The sequence below is a fragment of the Anomaloglossus baeobatrachus genome, chromosome 4 (genome assembly GCF_048569485.1).
Source record: "Anomaloglossus baeobatrachus isolate aAnoBae1 chromosome 4, aAnoBae1.hap1, whole genome shotgun sequence".
NCBI lineage: Eukaryota > Metazoa > Chordata > Amphibia > Anura > Aromobatidae > Anomaloglossus > Anomaloglossus baeobatrachus.
Window position 1 is genome coordinate 575,099,550 of NC_134356.1, and position 20,354 is coordinate 575,119,903.

Below are 20,354 nucleotides of genomic sequence, written 5' to 3' on the forward strand. Positions count from 1 at the left end.
CCTTTGAGTTCTGATGGAAAAGAGGTCCCTGCTGCAGGAGATCTGGACGGTCTGGAAGACGCCACGGAGCGCCTGCGAGGAGCGGAGTGAGTTCCGCGAACCATGCTCGCCTGGGCCAGTCCGGAGCCACTAGGATGACTGGTATTCCTTCTGCCTTGATCTTCTTGAGGACCCTCGGGATCAGAGGGAGCGGAGGGAAGATGTACGGGAGACTGAACTGGCTCCATGACAGGGTGAGGGCGTCGACTCCTAAAGCCAAGCGGTCGCGGCACCGCGCTACAAATTGCGGAACCTGACAGTTGAACCGGGAGGCCATTAGGTCCACATCCGGAACTCCCCATCTGTCGCAGATCTGGTTGAAGAGTTCCCGGTTGAGGGACCATTCTCCGGAGGCGAGGCCTTCCCTGCTGAGGAAGTCCGCCGCCCAATTGTCCACGCCTGGGATGTGTACCGCTGAGATCAGGGAGTGATGACACTCGGCCCAGTGCAAAATCTTCCTGACTTCTCGCATCGCCCCGACACTTCTTGTGCCGCCTTGGTGGTTGATGTACGCCACCGCCGTCGCACATTGTCCGACTGGATCCTGACCGGGCAACCCTGTACTAGGTGCCGAAACTGCTGCAAGGCTAGCCGGATGGCTCATATCTCCAGAATGTTGATCGGGAGACAACTCTCCCGCGGTGTCCATCGGCCTTGCGCTGTGTGATGCCGAAACACTGCCCCCCAGCCCTGGAGACTGGCGTCGGTGGTCACTATCTTCCAGTGGAGCGGGAGGAATGACCTTCCTGACGCGAGGTTGCGTTGATTGATCCACCAACGGAGGGAGTGGCGGGTCTCCGGCGAAAGATGAAACCTGTGGTCCAGAGAAAAGGGAGATCTGTCCCACTTCTTCAGCAAGGCCAGCTGGAGGGGCCGGAGGTGGAACTGTGCAAAGGGTACCGCTTCCATCGCCGCCACCATACGGCTGAGGACTCGCATGCCGAACCTGATGGAAACTTGGCGCTGACGCCGGAGAGCGCGGAGACCTCGTTGCAGGGAGGACATCTTCTCCTGTGTGAGGAAAACTCGCCCTTGGGTGGTATCGAATACCATGCCTAAAAAGGTGATCCGTCGGGCCGGGGTCAGAGAGGACTTCTTCCGATTGATCAGCCACCCTAACTGTGAAAGGGTGTCGATCGTGACCTGAATCCCAAGACGACAGTCTTCGAAAGAAGAACCTTTGATCAACATATCGTCCAAGTACGGGATGACCATAACACCCCTGGAATGTAGGACGGACATGGCAGCCGCCATGATCTTCGTAAAGACTCTGGGGGCGGATGCGAGGCCGAAAGGAAGAGCCGTGAACTGGAAGTGATCTTCCGCTATCGCAAGGCGGAGGAACTGTTGGTGAGAGGTGGCTATAGGGACGTGAAAATAGGCGTCCAGCGATGCCAGGAATTCGCCGACCTCCATGGACGCGATCACGGACCGGAGTGACTCCATTCGAAACGGCCGAGGCCTCACCGACCTGTTTAGAAGCTTTAGGTCGAGGACGGGGCGGACAGAGCAGTCCTTCTTGGGGACCACGAAAAGGTTGGAATAGAACCCCTTGAAACGTTCTGCGGGAGGGACTGGTACCACGACTCCGGCTTGGAGGAGGGAGTCTATGGAGTGAAAGAACGCGCGAGCCCGCGCGGGAGACATAGAAAAAAACGTCTCGGTGGCTTTGACTCGAATTCTATTTTGTAGCCTGAGGTGATGATCTCTCTGACCCAGGCATCGGCGGTCAGGGGGATCCACACATGCTGGAAACGAGACAGACGCCCTCCCACGAGTCTGGCGCTGTTGCGCGCCGACCGCGAGTCACTTGGAGGAGCGTCGGCGGTAACCGGAAGAGGATTTCGTGGACTGGCGGGGACGTGAACGCCAGGCGGGATTGGTCTTGAATGACGGGGTCCTCCTGTCTCTCGGAGGAGAGCGGCTTTTTCGCGGCTGGGGAGTGGAGTTGAAGCTGCGAAAGGGCCGGAAATGAGCGGTGGGGCGCCGATTCTGGAAGCCCTTGGGGCGCAATTGGGGGAGAGATGTACTCTTTCCTCCCGTCGCATCGGAGATCAACTGGTCCAGCTGATCTCCGAAAAGACGTTCCCCTAGGAAGGGCAGGGAAGTCAGTGACTTCTTAGAGGCCGCATCCGCGTTCCAGGACCGGAGCCAGAGGGCTCGACGGATGGCCACATTGTTGCTGGCGGCCTGGGCCGCACAATTGGCAGATGCCAGGGCTGCATTGAGCAGGTAATCACCCGCGAGGGAAATCTGCGAGGCGATGAGGACCAGGTCCGGATTGGCAGGAATGGCGCGGAGTCCGCAGCGTAGCGTGTCCGCGCAGGACATCAGTGCCTTCGCAACCCAAACCGAGGCAAAGGCCGGTGAGAGGGATGTGCCCGCTGCCTCGAAGGCGGAACGAGCCAACCTGTCAATAGTACGGTCCGTGGGGTCCTTGAGAGACGTACCGTTAGTGAGTGGAAGGACTGTGTGAGAAGACAGGCGGGAGATTGGGGGGGTCGACCACAGGGGAGCCTGCCCAATCCTTTCGAAGACCCTCAGGAAGAGGATAATGCAAATCAATGGACTTACCGCTGGTAAATACCTTGTCCGGCTGTTGCCTGTGGCTGCGCAGTAACTCAGCGATTTCTGGATGTCCGCTGAATGCGCTTTGGGCCCGCTTTATCCGCTTAAACGAGACCTGGGTGCTCTGGGAGGAGACGGGGTCCACCTGTACCTTTAGGGTCTGGTTTACTGCTTCTATCAGGCTATTCACCATATGCCGAATATCAGCCGCCTGCTCTGAGTCCAGCAGGGGTGCTGCATCAGAATCATCATCGGAGTGGTCAGAAGTCTCCCCGGAGGAATGATGGTCTGGACCTGGGGATGAAGGTGAAACCTGGGAAGAGGCTGAAGGCGAGACCTGGCGGGTCCGCTTCTGAGCAGCCGAGGAGGTCCCTGCGACGGGTCTCACCTACTCCGGAGGCGATTGCGTCAGGTCTGCGGGAGTCTGGGCGAGCGACGGCAGCAGGTGCAGTGCTTGCGCGATGGTCCGAGAAGCCTCAGAGAGGGAATCTACGGACTGTGACAGGGATGCTAGCCAGTCGGGGGGGGGGGCGGGACGCAGGGCCCTGTAGCATCTGGCGCTGTGGCGTCTGCGGTATCAGAAGCGTCGGCCGAGGGGTCCTGCGGAGGCTGCGAGTCTGAAGAACAGACGGAGCATAGTGGGGCGTCCTGGCCTTGGGTAAATTTGGTCTTGCAGGAGGAGCATGCAAAAAATAAGGCAAAGGGGGCTGCTTGGGTCGGGTGGACTTAGCATTAGGCATGGTGAAAAAAGTACTCTCCCTGGTGGCTGCTAGGAAGGAGACAGGAGAGGGTTAACTCGTCCCTAAACTCAGAGAACGCTACCTAGTGAGGGCTACTCCTTAGGAGCAGGGCTTACCCAGGTCCTGTGTGCTGCCCACCAGTCCAGAAGAGGGAGTCCAGGAGTGAGCTGGCCAGAAGAGTGAGAACGCCGGCGCGCTGCAGCCTCAGGGGACCAGACACAGGCTAAAATGGCGATGGGGACGCTGGAGGAGGCTGGGGGAGGAGCAGCGTTCAGGCGCGAAAAACGGAGGATCCACAGCCCCCACCACAAGCCAGGAGGCTGAGTGGTGGGAGGAGACTGGGCCAGACGACCGGCGGCCAATAGCGCTGCAGCGGGGGCGTGGCTAGGACGCAGGAGCGACTAGGCCGAGACCGGGGCCAAGGTGCAGGAGAGGTCGGTCCTACCTGTTCTCGGCGGCGCCGGCCCAGCGACGGATGCGGTGCAGGCAGGGCGCCCTGCCCCTGCCTGTGTACAGTGCTCTCGTCCAGGAAGACTGAGGACTCCGGGGGAGAGCGTGCTGAGGCAGGGAAGTGGACATCATGATGGGGGAAGCAGCCCCCCTGCAGGAGAAGGCAGCGTGAAAGGGCCCCATCGATTACAAACGCTGCGGAGGTTCCATCCCTGCTGTATGCCCCTGTACGCCCTTTGGGGTGATACCGCAGGGCGAATCAGGGGTGCCCACGACAACCTGCCCACACGCGCAACCCCGGGAGTGGTACCACAGGGATGGACGGGGGAGAGGGCCCGAAATCTCAAGCCCCTGCGACCCTGGGGAGTGGTACCCACAGGGCTGCGGAGGATGAGTGAAGAGAATACCTGCAGAGAAAAAGACGACAGGTATGAGAGCGATGAGCGGCGCCAAAATAAAGGAAAAAAAAGAGAATTTTGTTTACTTACCGTAAATTCTTTTTCTTATAGTTCCGACATGGGAGACCCAAACCATGGGTGTATAGCTTCTGCCTCCGGAGGACACACAAAGTACTACACTAAAAGTGTAGCTCCTCCCTCCGAGCATATACACTCCCCGGATGACAAATCCAACCAGTTTAGTGCCAAAGCTGAAGGAGGACATCCACCCATAAGTAGAGATAGAGTAAAACCCGGAATAACCGGAACTTCTGTCTACAACAACAGCCGGTGAAAACACACGGAACAAGAAAGCTGCCAACAGGCAACAGGGAGGGTGCTGGGTCTCCCATGTCGGAACTATAAGAAAAAGAATTTACGGTAAGTAAACAAAATTCTCTTTTTCTTTATCGTTCCTTATGGGAGACCCAAACCATGGGACGTTCCAAAGCAGTCCATGGGTGGGAAATAAACCAAACTGAGAAGTAGGCAAAACCTAACTTCACAAATGGGCGACAGCCGCCTGAAGAATGCGTCTGCCCAAGCTCGCATCTGCCGAAGCATGAGCATGCACTTGGTAGTGCTTTGAAAAAGTGTGCAGACTGGACCACGTGGCAGCCTGACAAACCTACTGAGCCGTAGCCTGGTGCCTGAAAGCCCAGGAGGCACCGACAGTTCTGGTCGAGTGCGCCTTAATCCCTGGCGGGGGAGGCACCTGAGAACACTGGTAGGCATCGGTGATAGCCGACCTGATCCAACGAGCTAGGGTCGGTTTAGAAGCAGCGAGACCCTTGCGCTGACCAGTGGTTAGCACAAAAAGTGAGGTGCACCGCCTAAAAACGGCGGTGCGTGACACATAGATTCGGAGCGCCCGCACCAAATCTAAGGAGTGCAACGCCTTCTCAAAGCGATGGGCCGGACAAAGAGAAGGCAATGAAATGTCCTGGTTAAGGTGGAAAGGAGACACCACCTTAGGGAGAAAGTCCGGAGTCGGACGAAGAACCACCTTGTCTTGGTGAAACACCAAAAAGGGGGATTCCGAAGAGAGCGCAGCCAAATCAGAAACTCTCCTGAGAGAAGTTATGGCTACTAGAAAAACAACTTTCTGTGAAAGTCTAAACAAGGGAACCTCCCTGAGAGGCTCAAAGGGGGGTTTCTGTAAGGCCGTGAGGACCAGATTAAGGTCCCAGGGATCCAAGGGCCGCCGGTAAGGAGGAATGATGTGAGATGCGCCCTGCATGAAGGTGCGCACCTGGGCCAGTCGGGCGATACGCCGCTGGAACAATACCGACAGAGCCGACACCTGTCCCTTGAGGGAATTGAGGGACAGTCCTAGCTGTAGACCGGACTGTAGAAAAGACAGGATGGTCGGCAAGGAGAACGGCCAAGGAGCATGGTCGGAAGAGCGACACCAGGACAGGAAAATCCTCCAAGTCCTGTGGTAAATCTTGGCCGAGGAAGACTTCCGAGCCTGAGTCATGGTGGAGATGACCTCAGAGGGAATGCCTGAAGCCGTCAGGATCCAGGACTCAAGAGCCACGCCGTCATTCTGAGAGCCGCAGAATTCTGGCGGAAGAACGGACCTTGAGAGAGAAGGTCTGGGCGGTCCGGAAGATGCCACGGCACCTCTACGGACAGACGGAGCAGGTCTGGGTACCAAGCTCGCCTGGGACGTCTCAAAGCAGTCCATGGGTGGGAAATAAACAGAAACTGAGAAGTAGGCGAAACCTAACTTCACAAATGGGCGACAGCCGTCCGAAGGATGCGTCTGCCCAAGCTCGCATCTGCCGAAGCATGAGCATGCACTTGGTAGTGCTTCGAAAGGGTGTGCAGACTAGACCAAGTGGCAGCCTGACAGACCTGCTGAGCCGTAGCCCAAGAGGCACCGACAGCTCTGGTCGAGTGCGCCTTAATCCCCGGCGGGGGAGGCATCTGAGAACATTGGTAGGCATCGGATATGGCCGACCTAATCCAATGAGCTAGGGTCGGTTTAGAAGCCGAGAGACCCTTGCGCTGACCTGTGGTCAGCACAAAAAGAGAGGTGCACCGCCTAAAAAAAAAAAACAAACAGCGGTGCGTGACACATAGATCCGGAGCGTCCGCACCAAACCTAAAGCATGCAACGCTTTCTCAAAGCGATGCACAGGGGCCGAACAAAGGGAAGACAATGAAATGTCCTGGTTAAGGTGGAAAGGAGACACCACCTTAGGGATGTGGCCCGGAGTTGGACGGAGAACCACCTTGTCTTGGTGAAAAAAACCAAAAAGGGTGACTCCGAAGAGAGCACAGTCAAATAAGAGACTCTCCTGAGAGAAATTATGGCCACCAGAAAGACCACTTTCTGTGAAAGACTAAACAACGAAACCTCCCTAAGAGACTCAAAGGGGGGTTTCTGTAAGGCCATGAGGACCAGAGTAAGGTCTCAGGGATCCAGAGACCGCCGGTAAGGCGGAATGATGTGAGATGCGCCCTGCATGAAGGTGCGCACCTGGGCCAGTCGGGCGATACGCCGCTGGAACAACGCTGACAGAGCCGAGACCTGTCCCTTGAGGGAATGAGGGACAGACCTAGCTGCAGGCCGGACTGTAGAAAGGACAGGATGGTCGGCAAGGAAAAAACGGCCAAGGAGCATGGCCGGAAGAACGACACCAGGACAGGAAAATTCTCCAAGTCCTGAGGTAAATCCTGGCCGAGGAAGACTTCCGAGCCTGAGTCATAGTGAAGATGACCTCGGAAGGAATGCCTGAAGCCGTAAGGATTCAGGGCTCAAGAGCCACGCCGTCAATCTGAGAGCCGCAGAATTGTTGTGGAAAACGGACCCTCTGAGAGAACGTCTGGCCGGTCCGGGAGATGCCACAGCACCTCTATGAACAGACGGAGCAGGTCTGGGAACCAAGCTCGCCTGGGCCTGGGGCGATGAGTACGACCCGACGGCCCTCCATTTTGATCTTGCGCAAGACTCTGGGCAAGAGAGCTAGAGGGGGAAACACGTAGGCCAGACGGAACTGGGACCAATCTGGAACCAGCGCGTCCGCTGCCAAGGCCTGAGGATCGTGGGAGTGAGCCACGTAAACCGGGACCTTGTTGTTGTGCCGGGATGCCATTAGATCCACTTCCGGAGTGCCCCGCCTGCTAAATTGACCGGAACACTGCCGGATGCAGGGCTCACTCGCCGCTGTCCACGGTTTGACGGCTGAGATAATCTGCCTCCCAGTTTTCTGCGCCTGGGATGTGGACTGCGGATATGGTGGACTTGGAGTCTTCCGTCCACTGAAGGATATGTTGAACTTCCAACATTGCTAGGCGGCTGCGAGTCCTAGGACTACAGCCCTGATTTCCAGCACATTGATCGAGAGGGCTGATTCGGACGGAGTCCAACTGCCCTGTGCTCGGTGGTAGAGAAACACTGCTCCCCAGCCGGATAGACTGGCATCCGTGGTGAGAATCACCCATGACGGGGCCAGAAAGGAGCGTCCCTGGTACAGAGAGAGGGGCCGAAGCCACCACTTAAAGAGAGCTCCTGGTCTGTGGCGACAGAGCCACCAACCTGTGCAAGGAAGAAGTCCCTTGCCCCAACAGCGGAAAATGTCCAGCTGCAGGGGACGCAGATGGAACTGGCAAGGGGAACCGCTTCTATTGACGCCACCATCTGACCCAGCACCTGCATGAGGTGCCTGATGGAATGACGGCGGAGCCTCAGCAGAGAGCGAACCGCCAGATGAAGAGACTGCTGTTTGACTAAGGGCAGCTTCACAAGTGCCAGCAGAGTCTCGAATTGCATCCCTAGGTACGTAAGTTCCTGAGTCAGGGTCAGAGTGGACTTGCAAGCGTGGCGAGAGTGAGCGAGACACTCCGCTGACAGTCTGCACTGGATGAAGCCCTGACTAGAAGGGCGTCCAGGTAAGGAATCACTACCAACCCCTGGAGGAGCAGAACCGCAACTGGTGAATACACGAGGGGCCGTGGCTAACCCAAGGGGAGAGCCACGAATTGGAAATGTTCCTCTCCGATTACAAAACGTAGCCAACGCTGGTGTGAAACTGCGAATGGCACATGCAGAGAGACATCTCTGATGTCGATGGATGCTAAGAAATCTCCTTGGGTCATTGACTGATCGCAGAGATTCCATGCAAAATTGCCGCACCTGAACATGCTTGTTGAGAAGCTTGAGATCCAGGTCGGAAAGCACCGTCCTTTTCGGGGACTAGGAAGAGATTTGAGTAGAAATCTCAGAACCGTTCCCAGTCGGGAACTGGTACAATTACTCCATTGGCCTGCAAGAATGCCACGGCCTGTGAGAAGGCGGCGGCCTTGGAGCAGGGGGGAGTTGTCAGAAAAAAAATCTGTTTGGCGGCTGGATAGAATTCTATTCTGTAGCCGTGGGAGATGGTAACCCACACCCACTGATCGAAGACGTGTTGCAACCACACGTCGCCCAAGAGGGAGAGCCTGCCACCGACCAAGGACGTTACTGGCGCGGCCAGATAATCAAGAGGAGGCTGCCCTGGTGGCAGCAGCTCCTGCCGACTTAGGACGCGGCTTCATGCGCCAGTTGGTTTACGGACCTTGGCTGAGTTAGTGGACGAGGCCGAGGGCTTAGAGGACGACCAGTTAGAGGAAACGAAAGGAACGAAACCTCGACTGGTTCCTGCCCTGGAAGGTTTCCTGGGTTGTGGCATGGAAGTACTCTTCCTGCCAAAAGCTTCCTTAATAATTTCATCCAGTTGTTCACCGAATAGACTGGTCCCAGCAAAAGGGAGTCCAGCAAGGAACTTCTTAAGAAGCATCTGCCTTCCACTCTCGAAGCCACAGGAACCTGCGGATAGCGAGGGAAGTAGCCGAGGCCACCGCAGTGCGGTGACAGTCTCCAGCTATAGGATGAAAAGACTGAAGCCTGGAAGTTAAGGCAACCAATTCGGGCATAAAGGCCCTGGTGAGGGAATGCATCTCCTCCCGAGAAGCAGAGATGGCTTTGAGAGCCCGCACTGCTGCAAAAGATGGGGAGAACGAGGCCCCTGCCGCCTCATATATAGATTTGGCCAGAAGGACAACCTGGCGGACAGTGGGATCCTCAGAGAGGTGCCGTCAGCCACTGATACAACTGTCCGGGGTGAAAGTCTAGACCCCGGAGGGTCCACCCTTGGTGAATGAGCCCGCTCCTTGACCACCATTGGTGGAAGGGGGAAACAGTCATCAGAACCACGCTCTGGGAAGCGTCTGTCAGGACAGGCTCTGGGCTTGGTCACAGTGACCTGAATGCTGGAGTGGATAAGGAACACACTCCTTGTTCTCTTAGGCAAGGTATACTGATGCTTTTCTGCCAAAGAGGGGTGCTCCCCTGATACAGGCGGATTGAGGTCCAGTACAAATATAATGGACGCAATCAAATCATTAGCATCTGCGTCATTTTCGGACAGATCAATAGGGTACATGGAGAGCGTCCGAGTCCCCACTAAGGCATCCTCCTTGTCCTGCGAGTCAGCTCGTGAACCAGAGCCGCGGGGCGAGGAGGGAAAGGGGACCCTGTGTCTCCATTTTAGGAGGACGGGCTCCCAGATGAAGAATCCTCTGTGAGCTTTGCTGAGCGAGCCGTAGCAGCAGAAGCGCCCTGAGAAGGGGGCTGATGCATGCTCAGCAGTGTCCGGGACAGCTGTCCCTTGGAGAGAGGGATTCTACCCCGGAGCCGGAGCAGCCGGAGGGACCACTGGGGATAAGCCTCCAGGCTGAGGCACCACTATGTCAGAGCAGGCATCACAATGTGGTTATGTGCTCGGTACAGACAGTACGAGTCAACATGCGGTGCATAATAAAAAACAGCCTTGCAGCCCTGCACTGATATGAGACATGCTGCAGAAGTGGGGGCTCTGTCCAGAGAGACCCCCAGCAGAGTATATAAACAGAGTATATAAGCAGCAGCACAACCAGAGGTTGTGGCTTGCCAGAGCGTATAACATAACATCTCTGTGCCCTCCAGATTCCCCAGAAGTGGGGGCTTTTCGGAAAAAAACCCCCAGCAGAGTATATAAACAGAGTGTATAAGCAGCTGCACAACCGGAGGTTGTGGCTTGCCATACTGTTTAACATAGGGGCATCTCTGTGCCCTCCAGATCCCCCAGAACTGGGGGCTCTGTCCCAGGCCCCCATTTGTCACAATGTGTTTGCAGACATTGATCTCTGTGCCCTAGAACGCTGAGAAAATGGCGTCCGCAGCGAGGAGAGGGGGCGGGGCCTACTCTGAGAGCAGGACGGAGGGCCAATGAGGCATACAGGGGAGGGAAGCTTTCCTCAGTGAGGAGTGTCCCTTCCCTGTGCTGAGCAGCCGGTGGGCGGAGCCACCCTGTCTCACTGCACTGACTGACATAGAATCGAAACTAGGCCTCAGGCGAAGCCGGGGCCTAGATTTAAACATGCGGCCAGCGTGCAGGCACTATCGGCGCGGTTCTCCAGTGAAAACTGGAGAACCGGCCGGAAATGTTAAAACATACATATAACACATTCTCCCCCACAAATAAAGTACAAGGGACCCCTAGAAAGACCACTTTCTGTGGTAATAACGTCTCAGTACTTAGCTTGAGACGCAGGTGCCAGGTCCCTGGGGGGTCATCGCTCCGTCCGGCAGGATCCTGAACAGGGCTGCGGATGGAGACCGGTCTCCTGCAAAGCAGTGAGAACCGTGATGGCTCCCACTTCAAGCCAGAGCCTCAAGGGATGGTGAAGGAGCGCGGCATGAAAAGGGCTCCAGCCCTGAAATCAACCTTAACAGCACCGCCGACACAGTGGGGTGAGAAGGGACATGCCGGGAGTCCAGACTGGACCCGCTTTTCTTCCAAATCTTTGAAATCAAAAATCAGAGGATGCATGTGTGTGTGTGACCTCCTGAACACAAAGCATTGAACTGGTTGGATTTGTCATCCGGGGAGTGTATATGCTCGGAGGGAGGAGCTACACTTTTAGTGTAGTACTTTGTGTGTCCTCCGGAGGCAGAAGCTATACACCCATGGTTTGGGTCTCCCATAAGGAACGATAAAGAAAAGCGCAAAAACACAAATGGCTGAGGGGGGCCGAGACGGCCCACATCAGCCTCCTACGACACTAAAGCTAAAACTGATCTGAGCCCGCCTCCGGCTCGGGGTGTATACTGCTAGGGAGGAGCTAACTTTTTATGTTTACTTAGTGTCAGACTTCTAGTGACAGCAGCATAACCCATGCTCCTGTGTCCCCCAATGAAACGATAAAGAGAATTTTTTAATAAATGGGGTCCGTCTTATAATGCCAGTGTCTGTCTAACAAATAATATAGGGTATATGTCCCTCATAGCACCCTCATCCTAAAATTAGCCACCTTAATCTGGATATGTTCACCTTTTATTGAACACGTCCCCCAGTAAGGCCCACAGGCCCACTGTGGCAGGCCCACAGGCCCACTGTGGCAGGCCCACTGTGGCCAGGCCCACAGGCCCACTGTTTGCACGCACACAGGCCCACTGTTTGCACGCACACAGGCCCACTGTTTGCACGCACACAGGCCCACTGTTTGCACGCACACAGGCCCACTGTTTGCACGCACACAGGCCCACTGTTTGCACGCACACAGGCCCAGTTTGCACGCACACAGGCCCACTGTTTGCACGCACACAGGCCCACTGTTTGCAGGCACACAGGCCCACTGTTTGCAGGCACACAGGCCCACTGTTTGCAGGCTCACAGGCCCACTGTGCACTTCCTACTTTCTGGTTCTAGTGCCGGTCATGTGATCGGGACAGCAGAGAGAGATATCTCTGCCTGCAAGATCACAGCAGCAGGAGGGAGACCGGGCAGACACGCTGGAGGAAGTGAGTAAAGAGTTTATTATTTTACTATGGGCAGCAGCATGGGGACCATAGCTAACACAGGGGGAGGGGGCATGTGCGATCAAAGGTAAGCACAGGCAGATAATATGCACAGCTCCCCCAGCCCATCGTCGCGGTGCAGTTTCAGCACCATGGTGGTGGACAGCGGCTGTGCATATTATATGAGCGGGTGCAGGAGATCAAAGGCTGCCGCCCGCAGCTTCACAAGCCTCTACCAACCCCCCCAGCATCGCTCCAGAGCGGCCTCCACTTCCCCTGGACCCTGCAGTATATAATCTGTATATTCGGTTTATAAGACGCACCCCCTACTTTCCCCCAAAATTTGGGGGAACAAAAGTGCGTCTTATAAAGCGAAAAATACGGTACTTCATGATACTAAGCTGAACTGGGTTAGATTGGTGCTAGAAGGGTGGGTGCAGCCTGCGGAGGAGCAAACTTTTGGGATATCTTCCTGTCGGCGTTCTCTCCACACTTGCAAACAAGGGAAGAGGGTTAAAGCCTCCCTGTTTCTCAGAAAAGAAGAAAAGCAAAGAAGCCCTACAAGAGCAGGGAGGTCTTTATCCTTCAGACATTAAAATAAAACTTAATAGCTTAGTGCCTGCAGGAGGTGAATAGCTGCTGGCAGGAGCAAACATTTAACTATTTACTGTCTGCCTCCTAATGGCTGCAGCTACGTATACGGTTTCTGTGTCCCCCCCAACGACATGGATGAGAAGAAGGGAATTTTGTTTACTTACCGTAAATTCCTTTTCTTCTAGCTCCAATTGGGAGACCCAGACAATTGGGTGTATAGGCTATGCCTCCGGAGGCCGCACAAAGTATTACACTAAAAGTGTAAAGCCCCTCCCCTTCTGCGTATACACCCCCCGTGCTCCCACGGGCTCCTCAGTTTTGGTGCAAAAGCAAGAAGGAGGAAAAAAAAAATTATAAACTGGTTTAAAGTAAATTCAATCCGAAGGAATATCGGAGAACTGAAACCATTCAACATGAACAACATGTGTACACAAAAAAACAGGGGCGGGTGCTGGGTCTCCCAATTGGAGCTAGAAGAAAAGGAATTTACGGTAAGTAAACAAAATTCCCTTCTTCTTTGTCGCTCCACTGGGAGACCCAGACAATTGGGACGTCCAAAAGCAGTCCCTGGGTGGGTAAATAATACCTCATAATAGAGCCGTAACGGCTCCGTCCTACAGGTGGGCAACCGCCGCCTGAAGGACTCGCCTACCTAGGCTGGCATCCGCCGAAGCATAGGTATGCACCTGATAGTGTTTCGTGAAAGTGTGCAGGCTCGACCAGGTAGCCGCCTGACACACCTGTTGAGCCGTAGCCTGGTGCCTCAAAGCCCAGGACGCACCCACGGCTCTGGTAGAATGGGCCTTCAGCCCTGAGGGAACCGGAAGCCCAGCAGAACGGTAAGCTTCGAGAATTGGTTCCTTGATCCACCGAGCCAGGGTTGATTTGGAAGCCTGTGACCCTTTACGCTGGCCAGCGACAAGGACAAAGAGTGCATCCGAGCGGCGCAGGGGCGCCGTACGAGAAATGTAGAGTCTGAGTGCTCTCACCAGATCTAACAAGTGCAAATCCTTTTCACATTGGTGAATTGGATGAGGGCAAAAAGAGGGTAAGGAGATATCCTGATTGAGATGAAAAGGGGATACCACCTTAGGTAAAAATTCCGGAACCGGGCGCAGAACCACCTTGTCCTGGTGAAACACCAGGAAAGGTGCTTTGCATGACAATGCTGCTAGCTCAGACACTCTCCGAAGTGAAGTGACTGCTACTAGGAAAACCACTTTCTGCGAAAGGCGTGCGAGAGAAATATCCCTTATTGGCTCGAACGGTGGTTTCCGAAGAACCATCAGCACCCTGTTCAGATCCCAGGGTTCCAACGAGATGGAAAAATGGCCCTTGAGACAGCAAGTCTGGTCGGTCTGGTAGTGCCCACGGTTGGCCGACCGTGAGATGCCACCGATCCGGGTACCACGACCTCCTCGGCCAGTCTGGAGCGACGAGGATGGCGCGGCGGCAGTCAGTCCTGATCTTGCGTAACACTCTGGGCAACAGTGCCAGCGGAGGAAACACATAAGGGAGTTGAAACTGCGACCAATCCTGAACTAAGGCGTCTGCCGCCAGAGCTCTGTGATCGTGAGAACGTGCCATGAATGCCGTGACCTTGTTGTTGTGCCGGGACGCCATTAGGTCGACGTCCGGCATCCCCTAGCGGCAACAGATCTCCTGAAAAACGTCCGGGTAAAGGGACCATTCCACTGCGTCCATGCCCTGGCGACTGAGAAAATCTGCTTCCCAGTTTTCCACGCCCGGGATGTGAACTGCGGGGATGGTGGAAGCCGTGGCTTCCACCCACATCAAAATCCGCCGGACCTCCTGGAAAGCTTGCCGACTGCGTGTTCCTCATTGGTGGTTGATGTAAGCCACCGCTGTGGAGTTGTCCGACTGAATTCGGATCTGCTTGCCTTCCAGCCACTGCTGGAACGCTTTTAGGGCTAGATACACTGCCCTGATCTCCAGAACATTGATCTGAAGTGAGAACTCTTGCCGAGTCCACGTACCCTGAGCCGTGTGGTGGAGAAAAAACTGCTCCACACCCTGACAGACTCGCGTCCGTCGTGACCACCGCCCAGGATGGGGGTAGGAAGGATTTCCCCTTCGATAATGAAGTGGGATGAAGCCACCACCGAAGGGAAGCTTTGGTTGCCTGAGAGAGGGAGACGTTCCTGTCGAGGGACGTCGGCTTCCTGTCCCATTTGCGTAGGATGTCCCATTGAAGAGGACGCAGGTGAAACTGCGCGAACGGGACTGCCTCCATTGCTGCCACCATCTTCCCCAGGAAGTGCATGAGGCTCCTCAAGGGGTGTGATTGACCTTGAAGGAGAGATTGCAACCCCGTCTGCAGTGAGCGCTGCTTGTTCAGCGGAAGCTTCACTATCGCTGAGAGGGTATGAAACTCCATGCCAAGATATGCCAGCGATTGGGCCGGTGTCAGATTTGACTTTGGAAAATTGATGATCCACCCGAAACTCTGGAGAGTCTCCAGAGTCGCGATGAGGCTGTGCTGGCATGCCTCTTGAGAGGGAGCCTTGACCAGCAGATCGTCTAAGTAAGGGATCACCGAGTGACCCTGAGAGTGGAGGACCGCAACTACTGCAGCCATGGCCTTGGTGAAAACCCGTTGGGCTGTCGCCAGGCCGAACGGCAGTGCCACGAACTGCCGGTGTTCGTCTCCTATGGCGAAGCGCAGGAAGCGCTGATGCTCTGGAGCAATCGGTACGTGGAGATAAGCATCTTTGATATCGATCAATGCAAGGAAATCTCCTTGGGACATTGAGGCGATGACGGAGCGGAGGGATTCCATCCGGAACCGCCTGGTCTTTACGTGTTTGTTGAGCAGTTTTAGGTCCAGGACAGGACGGAAAGACCCGTCCTTCTTTGGAACCACAAACAGGTTGGAGTAAAAACCGTGACCCTGTTGCTGAACAGGAACAGGGACCACCACTCCTTCTGTCTTCAGAGTGCCCAGCGCCTGCAGAAGAGCATCGGCTCGCTCGGGAGGCGGAGATGTTCTGAAAAATCGAGTCGGAGGACGAGAGCCGAACTCTATCCTGTAACCGTGAGACAGAATGTCTCTGACTTAGACCGCCCTGGATCGGAGTTCCTCTGATCCTTCTGAGGCCTTTTGTACGAGGAGAATTGGGACCTGCCCGCACCCCGAAAGGACCGAAACCTCGACTGTCCCCTCCTCTGTTGGGGTAATTTTGGTTTGGCCTGGGGTAAGGATGTTTCCTTTCCCATGGATTGTTTGATGATTTCATCCAGCCTCTCACCAAACAAACGGTCGCCAGAAAATGGCAAACCGGTTAAGCACTTTTTTGGAAGCCGAATCTGCCTTCCATTCCCGTAGCCACAAGGCTCTGCGTATTGCCACCGAATTGTCGGCTGCAACCGCCGTAGGCTCGCAGAGTCCAGGACAGCATTAATAGCGTAGGACGCAAAAGCCGACGTTTGAGAAGTTATGGACGCCACTTGCGGCGCAGACGTACGTGTGAGTGCGTCAATTTGCGCTTGACCCGCTGCAATAGTTTGGAGTGCCCATACGGCTGCGAATGCTGGAGCAAAAGACGCGCCGATAGCTTGATAGATGGATTTCAACCAGAGCTCCATCTGTCTGTCAGTGGCATCCTTGAGTGAAGCCCCATCTTCAACAGCAACTATGGATCTAGCCGCCAGTCTGGAGATTGGAGGATCCACCTTGGGACACTGAGTCCCGCCCTTGACCACGTCCGGGGGGAAGGGATAACGTGTATCCTTAAGGCGCTTGGAAAAAACGCTTATCTGGACAAACTCGGTGTTTCTGGACTGTCTCTCTGAAGTCGGAGTGATCCAGAAACATACTCGTTGTACGCGTGGGGAACCTGAAACGGAATTTCTCCTGCTGAGAGGCTGACTCCTCCACTGGAGGAGCCGAGGGAGAAATATCCAACATTTGATGTATGGACGCGATAAGATCATTCACTATGGCGTCACCATCAGGAGTATCAAGGTTGAGAGCGGCCTCAGGATCCGAATCCTGATCAGCTACCTCCGCTTCATCATACAGAGAGTCATCCTTCTGAGACCCTGAACAATGTGATGAGGTCGAGGGGATTTCCCAGCGAGCTCGCTTAGGCGGTCTGGGGCTGCGGTCCGTGTCAGAGACCTCACCCTGGGATCTATGAGACACCCCGGGGAAACATTGTTGTTCCAACTGAGGGGAACCAGGGGACAATGATTCCACAGTGCCCATGGTCTGAGATACCGGTCTGAACTGCAAAGCTTCTAGAATCTTAGCTATAGTTTCAGAAAGTCTGTCAGTAAAAACTGCAAACTCCGTCCCTGTCACCTGGACAGTGTTAGCTGGTGGTTCCCCCTGGGCCCCCCTTAGCAGAGGCTCTGGCTGAGCAAGTGCCACAGGGGCCGAGCAGTGCACACAATGAGGGTCAGTGGAACCTGCCGGTAGCGAGGTCGTACATGCGGCGCAGGCAGCATAGTAAGCCTGTGTTTTGGCACCCCTGCCTCTTGTGGGTGCCATGCTGTTGTCTCCCCTGAGCAACACAATAGGGTATATAGCCAGAAATCCACCGTGCACCATACAGTGTAAAGTATAGCCTATAAACATATAATCTATAATTACACTTCAGCACAAGTGGGGCCAGCACCTCAGGTGCTGATTACCGCCCGCTTAAAGCGGTTGTGTGGCCACCAGCATCCCTGCCTGGGTCCCCCAGAGCTTGTCTCCCCTCTGCAGCGTCAGGGGAGCTGACAGGAATGGCTGCCGGCGTCCTGAGGAGAGGAGGGAGCCGTGGGCGTGACCCAGAAAGTGCGGGAACTGGTGCCCCACTGTGCACAGTGAGGGGGGTGGAGTATGCAAAGCATGCTCCAGCCCTCAGTGCTGCCGTCCTGTACAGCGTCCCGCCCTTCACCTGACTGGCAGGGCTGGGGGCGGGAAGAAAAAGAGACTAGGCCGCAAAAGCCGGGGACTCGAGTTATCAGCGCGGCCGCCGTATAATAACGGTCGGCGCGGAAGTCCCCGGCGCACTAACAGTCCCAGCCGCGCCGCAGTGATAACAATGGCAGCGGCGGTCAGCGCGGCAGTCCCCATACACTAACACACTCAGCGACGCTGCAGTGTGTAATGGCACAAACGCAGTCAGCGCCGCGGTCCCCGGTGCACTAGCACACCCAGCAATGCTGGAGTGTTGCTGTGCGCGGTCCCCACGGGGACACAGAGTACCTCAAAGTAGCAGGGCCATGTCCCTGAACGATAATCGGCTCCTATCCAGCAGAGTCCTCAGGAGCTGTGGATGGAGCACGGTCTCATGTGCCTGGAGACCGATAGGATCCCACTTCACCCAGAGCCCTAAGGGGGATGGGGAAGGAAAACAGCATGTGGGCTCCAGCCTCCGTACCCGCAATGGATACCTCAACCTTAACAACACCGCCGACAAGAGTGGGGTGAGAAGGGAGCATGCTGGGGGCCCTGTTATGGGCCCTCTTTTCTTCCATCCGACATAGTCAGCAGCTGCTGCTGACTAAGCTGTGGAGCTATGCGTGCATGTCTGCCTCCTTCGCACAAAGCAAAAAACTGGGGAGCCCGTGGGAGCACGGGGGGTGTATACGCAGAAGGGGAGGGGCTTTACACTTTTAGTGTAATACTTTGTGCGGCCTCCGGAGGCATAGCCTATACACCCAATTGTCTGGGTCTCCCAATGGAGCGACAAAGAAATCAGCTTAAAATATAAGAAGACATCAGTCCCTACCTCTAAAACAAGACTTACCTGTTGGCATCAGAATGAAGCAATCCTCGCCACACAAGGAGGCATTGATGGCCTCCAGCTGGTTCGTACGGAATCGGTGCAACCCAAATTTCTTATGGAAGATCTTCATCATTTCTTTTGAGTGGGAAAAGCTGAAGCCCCGAAATCGCTCATGAGCCGGGTTTTCTATTGGTGGCTTTATAAAAGAATCTACGTAAGACATGAGAGATTATTATTTTTCCAGATGAAAAAAGTAATAAACACAAGTAAAGAAAATATTGAGGAGGATAACAGATCTAGAATTCAGCAAACGATCTTAAAAAAAAAAAAAAGCAAAAAGCTGGAGAACGGATGAAAGATTTAAATATCTCAAGGCATTTGGACACATTAAGTGTGTGTCCAGTTATACTCAAATACCAAATTTTTTGTATTATAAGATGCACTTTTCCTCCCAAAAATTTGGGAGGAAAATGAGGGGTGCGTCTTATAATACGAATGTAGCTTACTGGGGCGCTGTGGAGAATGGTCATAGGAGGAAGGGAAAATGCCGAGTACGGTGCTGGTGCTCGCTGCGGGCGGTGACGCAGGGGCCATCCAGAAAATGTCAGCGGTGCGGACTTCAAATAATGACGTCCGGAGTCGGCAAGTGCACAGATGGAGATCTCATCTGCACATGTGCTGCCTCCGGCCCATTGATCTTCTAGCAGCAGACTTAGGAAAATGGCACCAAGAGGTGGCGCGTACGCAGATGAGATCTCGGCTCGTTACTGAGCAGATAACGCACTCGCCGACTCCGTGCACCATTTCTTTGAAGCCCGCACTGCTGACAGTTTCTGGATGTTCCTGCCTCACAACGCTCGCAGCGAACATTTGTGACACTTGCCGCACCGCTCGCAGCATCGCCCTACTCCACCACCGCTCTTGCCTTCTGTGACCCCGCTCCACCATCGCTGCTACCCCCCTTCCCGGATCATAAGGACCCAGTATTTTTTTTTTTTTCTCTAAATTTGGGGTGTGTCCTATAATCCGAAATGGAAATTACAGTACTTGCATTTTTAGCTAAAAGTTAATTGTGTGACTGGATTTTATTCAAATGTTTGCACCATTTGTCTTGTGTAGCCCTTGTATTGAACTGTCTATTGCTGACATATGGACTTAATTGAGAAATCTTGAATGTATCTTCCTTCTTCTAATATCCTCTAAGATGATCGGCTCCACTTTCGTGTGGTTATACAGTGGGTATGGAAAGTATTCAGACCCTTTATATTGCTCACTTTGTTTCATTGCAACCATTTGGTAAATTCAAAAAAGTTCTTTTTTTCCTCATTAATGTACACTCTGTACCCCATCTGGACAGAAAAAAAACAAATGTAGACATTTTTGCAAATTTATTAAACAAGTAAAACTGAAATATCACATGGTCATAAGTATTCAGACCCTTTGCTCAGACACTCATATTTAAGTCACATGCTGTCCATTTCCTTGTGATCCTCCTTGAGATGGTTCTACTCCTTCATTGGAGTCCAGCTGTGTTTTATTAAACTGATAGGACTTGATTTGGAAAGGCGCACACCTGTCTATATAAGACCTCAGCTCACAGTGCATGTCACACCAAATGAGAATCATGAGGTCAAAGTAACTGCCCAAGGAGCTCAGAGACAGAATTGTGGCAAGGCACAGATCTGGCGAAGGTTACAAAAGAATTTCTGTAGTCCTCAAGGTTCCTAATAGTACAGTGGTCGCCATAATCCTTAAATGGAAAACGTTTGGGATCACCAGAACTCTTCCTAGACCTGGCCGTCCAGCCAAACTGAGCAATCGTGGGAGAAGAGCCTTGGTGAGAGAGGTAAAGAAGAACACCAAGATCACTGTGGCTGAGCTCCAGAGAAGCAGTATGGAGATGGGAGAAAGTTCCACAAAGTCAACTATCACTGCAGCCTTCCACCAGTCACCAGTCGGG

At 54.3% G+C, this 20,354-nt stretch overlaps 1 protein-coding gene across 1 annotated transcript in view; it reads right to left on the minus strand.

The window, feature by feature from the left end:
- Window positions 1–20,354, minus strand: part of BLM (BLM RecQ like helicase) — a 130,584-nt gene that overhangs the window by 63,489 nt on the left and 46,741 nt on the right. Inside the window, exon 8 of the mRNA XM_075346104.1 lies at window positions 18,416–18,604. Within this exon, the coding sequence (XP_075202219.1) occupies window positions 18,416–18,604 (189 nt within the window). The remainder of the gene's footprint in view (window positions 1–18,415; window positions 18,605–20,354) is intronic.